The sequence below is a fragment of the Excalfactoria chinensis genome, chromosome 4, assembly GCF_039878825.1.
Source record: "Excalfactoria chinensis isolate bCotChi1 chromosome 4, bCotChi1.hap2, whole genome shotgun sequence".
In the NCBI taxonomy this organism is placed as follows: Eukaryota; Metazoa; Chordata; class Aves; order Galliformes; family Phasianidae; genus Excalfactoria; species Excalfactoria chinensis.
Genome location: NC_092828.1, coordinates 72,732,693 through 72,745,025, shown reverse-complemented (window position 1 = coordinate 72,745,025; position 12,333 = coordinate 72,732,693). Strand labels below are relative to the sequence as shown.

At 40.7% G+C, this 12,333-nt stretch overlaps 1 protein-coding gene across 1 annotated transcript in view; it reads left to right on the top strand.

Annotated features, from left to right (window-relative positions):
* The first annotated feature begins 1,293 nt into the window (after positions 1-1,293).
* AMMECR1 (AMMECR nuclear protein 1) overlaps positions 1,294-12,333 on the top strand; it is a 95,658-nt gene continuing 84,618 nt past the window's right edge. The window contains exon 1 of the mRNA XM_072336095.1: positions 1,294-1,597. Coding sequence (XP_072192196.1) covers positions 1,426-1,597 — 172 coding nt within the window. The 5' untranslated portion in view covers positions 1,294-1,425. The remainder of the gene's footprint in view (positions 1,598-12,333) is intronic.

Here is a 12,333-nt window from a genome sequence, read left to right as displayed (position 1 = left end):
TGCCCTTGTACACGGTCACTTTAAATGCCTATTTATTTTCATAGCACAGATACATAACTCCTTTGTTCCAGAAAACTTCACTGTGAGTCTGAAACTACAGCAGCTACCATACATTGCACACAAGCATTTGCAAGATAAAAGGAGCAGATTTCCTAAAGTATAGCTTCATCACTTGAAGTGAAGACTCCTATTGGAACCATTAAGTGATCTCACATCACTGCGGTTGAAGCATATTAAATAATGTTCTCTTTAGGATGCCATTATTTCTTGGCATGACTTGAAAATGTCATGTTAAGACAAAAGCGCACACTGAAGTAAGGGCAATATTGAGCTTTTATTCTGAGATGCACAATTGTTTTTCAAGCAGCAGCTTCTCATAATCCAGTCCCATGTGGCTGAACCTAACCCAGATACAGTTCTGAAAGCTGTTTCCCTTTTCAGTGTCAGTACAAAGGAAACCAGGGACTAGCTCCTAGCCCTTGCTCTGGCAGCTTTAATGCTGTCCTAAATAGGTTACTGAGGATTACTTTTGGCACTGTTTGGGAAACTCATCTGGCATCAATGCGGCGTTCCCAGCTTTGTGCCAACTGCTTCTTGTTCTCTTCTAAATCAGGGAAGTAACATCAAAAAGTGGCAGGGAACAAGCTGAAGAGTGAGGCTGAAGCACGCCACAACCCATTGATCTGTGTAAGCACAAAGACAATTACAGGCCAGATAAGTGACTGCAGTTTCTTCTGGGTACAGCACAGAGACAACAGTGCCTCTGCCAAGACTGTGCCAAATGCTCAGGCGATTAATGCAGTGCTGTCCATAAGGATTTTCCTGCAAACACTGAAAATGTTATGCTATCCTTTCTTCTGCAACGCTTTACCTGAAATCCTTTTCACTCTATGGGACTACAAATGGCTTCAGGGGGGTATTCAGCATACAGCCCCCCACACCAGACCGAGGTTTCCAGATATCAGAAGTGAGCAGTTTCCACGATCTCTGCAAAATAATCAGCTTGTCTGACTGCTTCTAACCGTATAAAGTAAAACACTGCTATAAAATACTGTTGCTACATCACAGACGTTGCAGCTGAAATCAACCTTTTGACTCTATTTCTTCTCCCGTCTCCTACGGCAGAACTTTTCTCCATGCCAAACTCTGAAGGGTTAACTGGCATTGGCTGGAGGAGGGGGAAGTCGGAGGTCAGCTCTTGTTGTGACACCAGCGAACTCCCGAACTCAGGAGTTACTCCTTAAGCATGTGCTTTCATCGTAGGTTCTTCCTGCCAGCGATTTCTCACTTTAATCGCACACCCACAGCAACCCAGATCTTTAAATTCAGCAATTCTTTCTCAGGTTTCAGCAAGTCATTGGCAGCCTGAGCTATTTTTGGGATATTTTCTCTACTGCAGATGCAGCTTAGGAAAACGCAGGGAGCATGCTAAAGACCTGCAGCTATTTGCCTTGTACAATTTGCTCATTTCTCTTTATTTCTCTGTTTTCCTGCACTGATCACTTAAAGGACAATCTCTCTTGCAAACAAAATCCCCGGAGCCTGATTAGAGGGACCGAAGGCTCCCAGACACGGATTGCCTGCCAGCCACAGCACGGTAAGGACATGGACACTTTTGGCTAGCCTTGCATTGCAGTTTTTTAAGCTTTGCTGAACGTTTATTTGTGTCCATCGCTTCCAAATCAACACTGCTGGCATGGCAGGCAGTCTCCAGCTCCTGGTCTCCATTTTCATTCCCTAAAATCCTCAGCGCTTGTAAGTAACACGTTTATACTCACCGTCTCTTTGTGTGTTCTAGAAATCAATGACTGACACTGATTTTGATCGGTTCCAGAGTTGTTTGTTGCTTTTTTTTTCCTTTACATTTTAGCATCCTTTAGAGATTTGTAATTTTTAATCCAGACTGAAATTGTGGGTGTTTCTATTGCCTGATCTTCCCTATTGTAGATGTATTGCTAGTCTCATTATTTAGCTCTGCAAATAATGCAAATCAGGGACTCGTTTTATGTACTGTAGAGGGAAGCATATTTAAAAAGACCTGCTATTGCTGATTTACAGTTATATATGGATCTTTCTTGTCCTGTGTGCAGGTTCTGCTATAATACCTTAACGCTGCCACAGAGCAGTGTGCTAACATCACAAAGACAAATACACTGTAAAACTGGCACAGCAGAGTTGTGCTGAAAATGAATAGGTTTTATTGTGCAGTTCTTTCTGTATAGACTCACAGAAATGCATGAAGTGAGCTCTGCAGAAATGGCGAGATCCCGGTTTTACAAGACATGCTGTTTATTGAAATACTTGTAGAAATATTTTACTGCTGCAGGAAGATGAACACAGTTCATTTCAAAAGGAATATACAAACCCAATTCTAGGAATGTCTAGTGACAGAAACTGGGAAAGGGATTCTTCTGATCCTTTACTGCACTTGAGGCTCTTTAGAAAACCGGAATTGTTTTATCTCATCAGGATTAGTAATGTGATGACTGCAAAATGAGAATCCTCCTGAGGGCTTAATGTACGTTATCCAAATACTTGACTGCAACTCGGTGCACGCTGTCCTACTGAGAGGTTTCGGAAAGCCTGACTTTGCACTAGGGGGAGAGGGGGCTTTCTGATACAAGCAATCAGAAGCTGTCTGCATCTGCTGCCAGTGCAGACAGGAGCATAATGGACAAACGTAACTCCATTACCTTTCCTATAGAAATGTTTGGGCATCATCGCTAATAGAAAAAGCAAAAGTTAGCACAGCCTTCAAAATGGTATTTCAGGAGGTTTTTCAATCTTTTCCCTTCCAGTAAGGGAGATTTTTTTTGTTCATTTCCTCACCTGCACGTTTCTTGAGGGATTGGGAAAACTGACTGGAGGGATGGGGGAGATGCTGCCAGTGCACAAATGGATTGAAGATCTTATGTTCACCAACAAAGGCTTTCAGACGCTGGATTCTTATTTAAGGCTTATTTTTCAGCATTTAAAACAAACAAAAAAAAAGTTACCATGTTGATACTCAAAGAAATTAAACAAAACCAAGGCAAACAAACAAACAAAACCCTGAGCAGTCATGCAGGATATAATGAATTAGAGCACTAGAAGCCAAGAGGAAAACTTCAGTTGCTATTAGTAGGTTTAGAATCAGGCCCTGGAGGCTGTATTTTTGCTTCAGAAAGTGCCTCATCAATTTTGGCAGACAGTTTCTAAGATACTATGTTCCCCCTGAAAAGCAGACTGCTCTCTGAGTCTGGCTCTCCCCTCCCACTGGCAAACCTCAGCCTCGTTTCCACTGAAGTCATGATACTAAATCAGCCTAATGAGATGGATGAATTAGTCTTTTAGTCCTCAGTTCCATTTTGCACTCAACCCCAAATGCTAGCACTCAGCACGCAGGAAATCTTGAGACTACACATTTCACAGAGAGTGCAGGCAGAAAACAGTGATTATGGTCGGATGTGTTTTTGCTCAAACTTAGGCAAGCACTGGATTGTTTACTGTTAACAGAGGAACCGCTATGTCATCAGACAGGCTACAGGGCTCGCATGTAAATGTAGATCCCTTATTTTCTCTCTTAAAAAGTTATGTTCAGCACAAACAGAAGCGAAATGAAGTTCTACTGACAGGACAGGTCTGGGCGGAATTTGTTATTTAGGAATCAAACAACATAAAACTCATAATCATACACTTCTAGAAATAGACTATTCATGTGTCATGTTTGGGATCACTTCAGAAAATGCCATTCTAAGTTTTGCCACTGAAGTAAAAAATATATATATATACTATTAGAAAGACAGTGAATGTTGGAAAGAAAATAATCTGGATAATGAAGAAATAGCTGCCTTCTAGGCTATATTAACCTATTTTTTAAACAAACTGTTGCATATAAGAGTTCCCTGATTCAATGAAGAACACAGATCACAGGGATTAACAGTTCTCTAGATGTTCCTAATTGAAGATACACCCATGCTGAGCTAATACATTCATTTTGGCTTCCCACTGGATCTTGCATGATGCTTTCATACAAAATCTTCAAGTTAGGACCACAAATAGCACCTCCCTCTGCTATGAACAGAAGTAACTGCTTCTCCTGGTGCGAGTGATCATGCTTCCAGTGTACTGGCTGTGTCCCCAAAAATATGGATCAGAAGAAAAGTTGTCAAAGAACAGACAGAAATCCTGCTCTTCCACCACCACTGTTCAGGCTGTGTGGGCAGCATGCAGAGGCGCAGGTCACACCACGCACCTCTCCTTAACCGTATTCTCTTCTGCTGTTTGAGGCCGTCTCCCACCCTTTGTGCATCAGATAACTTGTCTGACTCCTGGGGTTCACAAGAAATGGCAGATCTAGAGGAAGATGGCAGCAGCTCTCCACGCTGCATTAGGTTTTTGGTTGTTTGTTGTTTTTTTTTCTCTGTGTGTGTGTGCATGTACTTTAAATGAGCTACAAACAAGACACTGAAGATTAACTGACTCTATAAATACACTAATTTATAATTCAGCAGCAGCAATGATGCAAGGCACTCTATAACTCATACTTGATGGCCTTTGCCTAAGGACAAGTATATGCAAAGAGCTGACGGCTATCAGGAAGGGCAGTGGCTAAAGTGGAACAGATGCTGATTTACAATAGAACTTGTTCTGGAGGCAGAACACGAACGTAAAGCATAATTAGTTCTTCACTTGAATAATCACAGGATTTAGTCTCTCCAGTTTTAATGACATCCTCAGACACACACTACAGTTGCTATAAATCAGTTATTGTACATAAGCAGAGCCACAGTAATTTCTTATATTCTCTACACCTGATGCTTTCTTGTCATTTTATTATTTCAAATTTTAGCTTGAAAATAAGTTTAAAAAGGCTTAATTGATTCTGCATTACTCTTTAAATAGCCTCCAAGTGCCTACAAGTCTCAGTGTTCAGTCAGTTCACTGACATGCAATAAATTTCCACACTGCAGTGACCTGCTGAGATGGCTGCGCCCATCATTAAAATAAAAGGAACTGTCTTATTTCCTGGACTGTCACTTTGCACCAAGATGATTCTCCTAGATGCAGTTGAAGGACTGAGTTGAAAGAGGAAACATCAGCAAAGAGTGAAAAGTGGTACAAGAATTTGGAAAGGACTGGATTTTGATTTTGATAATCTCATAGGGAGGGGCTCTGCAACAACAAACAGGGTGCTTACATTAGAGACAGAACAGGCTGGTGACGTCCTTTAAGTATTGGTGAGTCCTAACTTAGAATATTCTATAGTTCTGATCACTCACCTTCCAGAAAGATGAAAACGTATCATAACAGTGAGCTGGGGTAAGAAGTGCTATTCACAAAGGTGCCAGCAGGTAGTTGATTATTCAAGAGGTATGACAGTAGTGGTCTAAGAACAGACAACCATATTGAACCATATAGAATTAGGAGAATATACTGGTGCAGTAAGATGGGAGCATGAATACTCTCCTTTTTTTTTTCTTCAAGATAGAGCATGATCAATTAATCACAAGCGTCTGTTTCTGCAAATTGCAGCAACACTACAGTCACTGCAGGGTTGTTTTCTAGGTTTCTGTGATCCCCTGGATTCATGTTAATGTAAGGGAGGAAAGAATCAATTCCTGGATGTAATGTATGGATTAATGGACTGTTACTATAATTTACTTCAGTACATGTTGTTCCTTTTCATAGCATTTGTATTTCTGTACAAAGTCTGAGATAACACTGGTGTGATAACATCAATCTCTTTTCAGGCATACAAATGAAACCAGCACTTTGAGTTAGGGAAGAATGAATGGAGCAGACTTGTTTTTCATTGATATTCTGAGGAATGTAGGAAATCTGTTATGAGGCTGTGCAGGTTTAGGGCACACCAAACACATTTTACATGTAAACAAATATCAATGTTAAGATTTTTGTTGATGTAGTCTACCTAGTCTTTAGCAAAGGCTTTAACATCTGCCACAGCATTGTCTTCGGGAAGCTGGCTGCAGCTGGAAGGCTGTGCAGGGGAAAAGGACCTGGGGGTGTTGGTTGATGCTCAGCTGAATATGAGCCAGCAGTGTGCCCAGGTGGCCAAAAAGGCCAATGGCATCCTGGCTTGCATCAGAAATATTTGCCAGCAGGAGCAGGGAGGTGATTATCCCTCTGTCCTCCGCTCTGGTGAGGCCACACCTCAAGTACTGTATTCAGTTTTGGGCTGCTCATTACAAGAAAGACACTGAGGCCCTGGAACATGTTCAGAGAAAGGCAACAACACTGGTGATGGGTCTGGAGCACAAGTCTTATGGGGACTGGCTGAGGGAGCTGGAATTTAGTCTGGAGGAAGCTCAGGGGAAACCCCATATGTCTCTACAACTATCTGAAAGCAAGTTGCGGTGAGGTGAGGGGTAGGACTAGAGGGAATGGTCCAGAATTGCACCAGGAGAGGTTCAGGCTGGATATTGGGAAAAAAATGTATTCTTGGAAAGAGTATTGATGCATTGGAACAGGCTGCCCAGGGAGGTGGTAGAGTCACACTATCCCTGGAGGTTTTCAAGAAACATGTAGATGTGGTACTAGGGAGCGTGATTTAGTGGGCAGCATAGGTGGTAGATAGAGCTTTGGACTTGATGATCTTAGAAGACTTTTGCAACCTGAATGATTCAGTACAGTACCAACAAGCATATGCTCTAAGTAGCATTTCTTTTGCAGTTAGCCTTTAGAAATGGATGGCTGCTCTTTATAAATTAAATCTTGCAAGATACCCTTGCAAAATTTATGACTGAAACTCCCATCCCTAGAATTGGAATCAGTCACGGCAAGTTTTACAATACTCAAGTGTTGATATTATCTTGAGATTTTAAGGCATTGAGCTCCCACAGCAGCAGAGGTGCATTTAAAGATGGCATGTCCAAGGCTACATGAAATAACAGTGACAAGAACCAGTTCATCTGCAGTCACTGGGTAATTTTATTTTAACTAGGTGGAAAAGAAGTAAATCCACTGGATGAAGTGAAAAGATCTCTGGCATTTAAAATAATTTACTGCTATGAAATAAAAAAGACATTGAAATAGGTAAGCTAAACACTTTTAAATATTACCTGTATAAGGACGTAGTTGAATCATTTAAAAAGAATATTGCTTAAAACAAACCTTTGTCATTAAGGACTCCTGAATTCAGTGACAGTGCTTTGCAGTCTGCAGTATGGATTGTTAGAGTGTCTGATGCCATCTTTTGCATTTCTAAGCGCTGGCTCCAGTTAAGCACAGCTGCAATGGATGCCTTAATTTTTCCCTTCACATCTGTCAGCCTCTGTTCAGTCAGCTCCACTGGATATTTCTCTAATCCTGCAGATTCTTGAGTGACTTTGGTTTCACTACGTGTGATGATCAGGGAAGAAACCATAAGGAGAATCATTAGCAAAGGCATCTGAAAGTGGAATTCATTCCTGAAAGTTCAAGCCCAAGCCAATAAGACAAATCACCAATGTATAGGAATGACACATGCAGAACCCAGATCGTATTTCTCACTATGTAATATCACCTCCTCTCCACCATCTAGTAGAGATGAAAGTCACCAGATTTATCTGAAGCTGAAGTGTATAAACTCAGTGTAATATCTGAACAAAGCAATGGTTCAGTTCATCACTTTATAAAAGAAAAACAAATGTAGGTAAAGTTCTGCTCTTACTAATGCTATCTCACACTTACCCCTGAACATTTCATGATGTGACTGAATCTTTTTTGATGCCAGACAGCATTCAGCTGTCCTCAAAATCCGCAGGCAAACAAAAAAGATTCAAATGAAATAATTCTCTGTTTGCGGAGGACAAATAGCCTCAGATTATTACTGTTCAGTATGTGAAGTCTTTCAGATATGACAGTGATCTAGTCATATTCGTATCTAATAAGTTCACCACTTTAGAGTTAGATATAAACAAATAATATTTCAGCCCCGCAGAACAGGCTGACCTCACACAAGCCTCAAATTTAGTTCTTTCATGCAGTTTGTCTGTGCTGGTATTATTAATAGACACACTAAAATGGGAACTTCACCCTGGCTCAGCTTTGACTCATTGAATGGCCTTGGGCATCACATAACCTCTGTCTCCAGTGCACTATCTGCATAATGTGTTAGTCTATCTAGTGACTTTACAGAATCATGGGAATATAAATGAGGCATTTCGCAGAGCTTTCAGGTTACAATACACTGGCTTCCCTCATAACCCCTCTGTATTTTTATAATGTATTTCCTGAATTTTAACACGCCTTTTTCATCAAGGCAACTAAACTGTATAAGCAGGAGGAATTATTTAGGACTTCCAAAATAAGCATCCTAAGATTAGTAAATTGAAGTAATAGAAAGGAACCACAGCCATGTAAAGCTTGTGTTCTCACAGTCTCAAATATCTTTATCAGTTGATGCTTTTAAATAAGCTCTTTACTGCCCAAGAAAAAAAAAGAAGAAAGCTTCATTTCTCACCTTGAGAAGAAATAATAGATAACGTGGTTAAGTAAAATTGTACCAGAAGGAAGAATCTGTTGGTTATTAATCTGGTAGTGAAAAAGAGTTGTATTATTTTAGAATCTGATCTGTTTCTGAGTGCAGAACAATCATATTCACTTTACTGCATTGGAGGACATAAACCCTCAGTGCAGCTGAGATCATAAAATAGCAACTGAGTAAAGTTATAAGCTTAGTTACATACTTCGTTTTCTACTGAAATTATTCTACACTGTGACTCCTCTGCTCTGAATATGGTCCTTTCTATCTCAGAAAACAGCCCATTCCCCTTAAGGAATGCCCTCAGGGGACTTTGAAGATGTTGACATGCAATACTCAGATGTTTGTTAATTTTTAATGCCAGCCTGAAATAGATGCAAAAATATAGACTCATCTGACATCAGTTTAAAATAGAAAGATAGAGCGTCAAAAGTTGATTAGTTCAACAATAATTACTGCATCAGTGCATGCCAGGAAATAATCTCCATGCAGCAACTCTACAAGGCCCAGGCATTAGGCTAACTACTGCTGCTTCAATGGGTACAGCAACTGAACTTTGTCGAGATGGTATTCACTCTATGCTCATTCATCCATTGTTATCTCATTTTTTTCCCCCATGACTTGGTTTCTTCTTTATTTGCATTATTCCAGTTCAAAAGGAACTGACAGTAATGTAAAGCAATACTTGCAGGGTGCAGGGAGTATATATTGAATGGCGTTACCTTCAATTATTGAGTGGTGAATCGTTTGTCAAATTCAGGCCCTCTCAGTTATGTCCTCCTGGAGCATGGCTCTCTAGACAGCACAGCTCTCAGGGAATGGTAAATGCTACTCCATTTCTAATTATGTCACTAAAGTGTAGTGAGAAAAAACACAGTGTATTACACCAATAGGGCTGCACGTAGATATGTATGACTGCATCCATATGGAAAGAGAATTCAGAGCTTCAAGCTAACTCACAGCTTGCGTTCTTGTGGAACTTGGCAACGGGACAAGGAATAAGAACTCTAAAGCTGATCTGATCCCTAATAATTAAGAAGTATTATGACATAACTACAAATGTTATATCCTGTGCCTGAAAATGCTATTTTAAAAGACACTTCAAATGAGAATGCAAAAAATAACCAAGGTCGAATTCATTGGCAATATTCCCATTACTTCAACAGGACATTTGCTTGTTCACTGTAGTCGCAAGTTTGGGTTAGTGTCTTTCCAGTAATTAGGAAAGAGTTACACCAGCCTAAAAACTACTCTGAAATCCAAAGCAAGCTGCTCTTAGGAGATGAGAACAAGAGCTTTTCCACTAAACTATTTGCATCTAGACAGAACTTTAGATACAACACCAGTGAAGCAGCTTGCCCATATAAAAAGTTCTTCAAAAGCTGAAATTAAAAAGCCTCAGAGGCCGAGCAGCAAGAAGCAGTCCATCTACATTACTCTTTGATATTCAGGTAGCCAGAAAGCAAGACTTGGAAGTTGCTCAGTGGCTGAGCAAAATAAAGTATAACATATAATCTGCAATGAAAAACAAGAAGATACTCCACCCTACTGCAACACAAACTGTAACAGCAGCAAAGCTAGAGAGTCAGTAATAGCTCACAGCCACAATAAAAGTACTGCAGCAGCTTCTGATCCTGGAAAAAATACTTATTTATAGGTAGGGCCATCTTTATAATTGCTGTGATGATAAAGCATATATTGTGGTGGTACTTTACCCTATTATGTGAGGGAGTCTGCCACAGAGCAACTCTGTGAAGGGGAAAAATGAAAACAACTGAAGCAGCTAAATGGCCCATTACGTCTTCTCAGAAGAAGAAACAGTGAATTATTTATGATTAATGTGATAAGCAAAACCACTAGGTTTGGAGCTTAGCTATAAATACATTTTTTGATGCAGTTATTGATTTACCATTTAATGATGGTTGGTTAAAGGATGAGGTTGCCCGGGCTCTGTATCCATTACCATTACAGGACAAGTGCCAAGGACTTGTGGATAATTGCTGTTCACTGACTTAGATGTATTGCACACATACTGCACCCATACTTCAGTGGCTGGTTAGGTCTGGGTGTGTTCTTCAACACTGACCAAATGAGACAAGTGAAATCCCTGAATCAGCATTTTAGCTTTGAAAACGTGTAAAGGAATATAAGTTCTATAAAAGCACACCGCTTGAGCGGTAGTTTGGGAATTGCTAGGTTGTATTCAATAACTATCAGCTCTATTCTCACCCACTGTAATTATTGCTTCGCGCAGAAAAGAATGCGAATAGACTGAGCTTCACTGCCTGAACGGCACTGCGAGTTTCTGCCACTAGAGCGCGTCAACGCATATATGAACATTAAACCTCTCAGAACTCTACTATTAAATTCAAACTACTGCCATCGCATCGGACAAAGTCAAGCAGCACCAACGCACTGGTTTTAATTATTTCCTTCTTGACTGTTAGAAATTGCCTTAAAGGTTACACTGTGGGAAGGTGTCACCCCGTGCTCTGCTTTTGCTGGACAGGGGTTTTGTCATGAGTGCTGAATAACACAGACATCCAGAAATAGTCCTGCCAATTTTACAATTGACTACACCTGTGTTTTCGGTCCAGCACCTGTGAAATATCACTTCTAGGCTAAGGTTTTTTACTTTGGAGCCACATATTAACCCCATTATTTTGTATTGGAAAACACACAACCAGTTAATGTAGGTAAATCCGCTGCTCCTTGTTTCTCTCAGTGCAAGACGTGTGCTGAACAGCTGCATGCTCACTTTCCAAAGGGAAACAACAACAAAACACACACCTATGCACAAACTGAAAGCCTGCTGTTGTGCTGAGAATGTGGATGTTCCGCTGTAGTCAAGTAAAGCAATTTGGAGAGAATCTATAAAAGTCCCCCTCTTTTATAGTAAGGAAAAAAAAAAATGAGAACAGTTAAAATTAGAAATGCGTAGGCATAAAGCATTGCCAGGATCAAACAGAATATGTTCAAATGTACACATTTAGAAATGCTAAAAATCAGGTTCTGCCTCTGTACTTTGCAGAATCAAGGCTTGGCCCCTTCTCCATCTGTAAAGCTGCACTGACAGCGCACCCTTCCTCTCTCTTTTTGCCTCTTCACATTGCAAACCCTTATTAGCTGTTTTGATTGCACAAGCTAAGCCTTAGTAGTAGTTTTTCCACCACCCATAGTGCCAACTTTTTGATGAAGATTTTAGCCCAACCCTATTGACTATTCTTTAAAATACACCAAACAACAAGAATAAAACCGCACTGTATGCATAGAGAGGATACCCATAGGAAAGTATTCAGATCTGTAACCCCATGCATCTTCAAGAGATTTCTGAATGGAGATAAGCAGCAATTCATTCATTATCTCCCTTACTTCCCTTAGGAAAGGTCCTGCTACACCCTTCTTGGAAACACTTTGGCCCTACAACCTTAGGAAAGGAAATACTGAAGAGACTCCGTAGGCCTGTCTGTCTTCTGTCACTGTGTTCTGGTTGTATCCTTCTGCAGTGACATCTCTACCCTCACTGGCAGAGCCCCTCATTAACCATTTTCTAGAATTAGAGTGTGAAGGCTAGAAAGTGAACTTGCTGCTTTTACAAAGAGGGAAGAACACCCAGGAAAAGGTATTTAAATTATGCCCTGAGGCAGAATGAAGTTGATTTATGTCAGGGATTATTTTTACCTTTCCAGTCAAGCAGAAGTTATGCAGCAAAGTTAGCTTAGGCACAGACTTGCAGCACTGCTTTGGGCCAGACAGACCCTGAAAGCAGCTGAGAATGAAAGACACAGAGCAGCAGGCAAACCCCTGCCCTCCTGCAGCTCTTCCCACAGCACCTGCAGGGAGGGGACCCGGCTCTCTGCTCAGGCAGG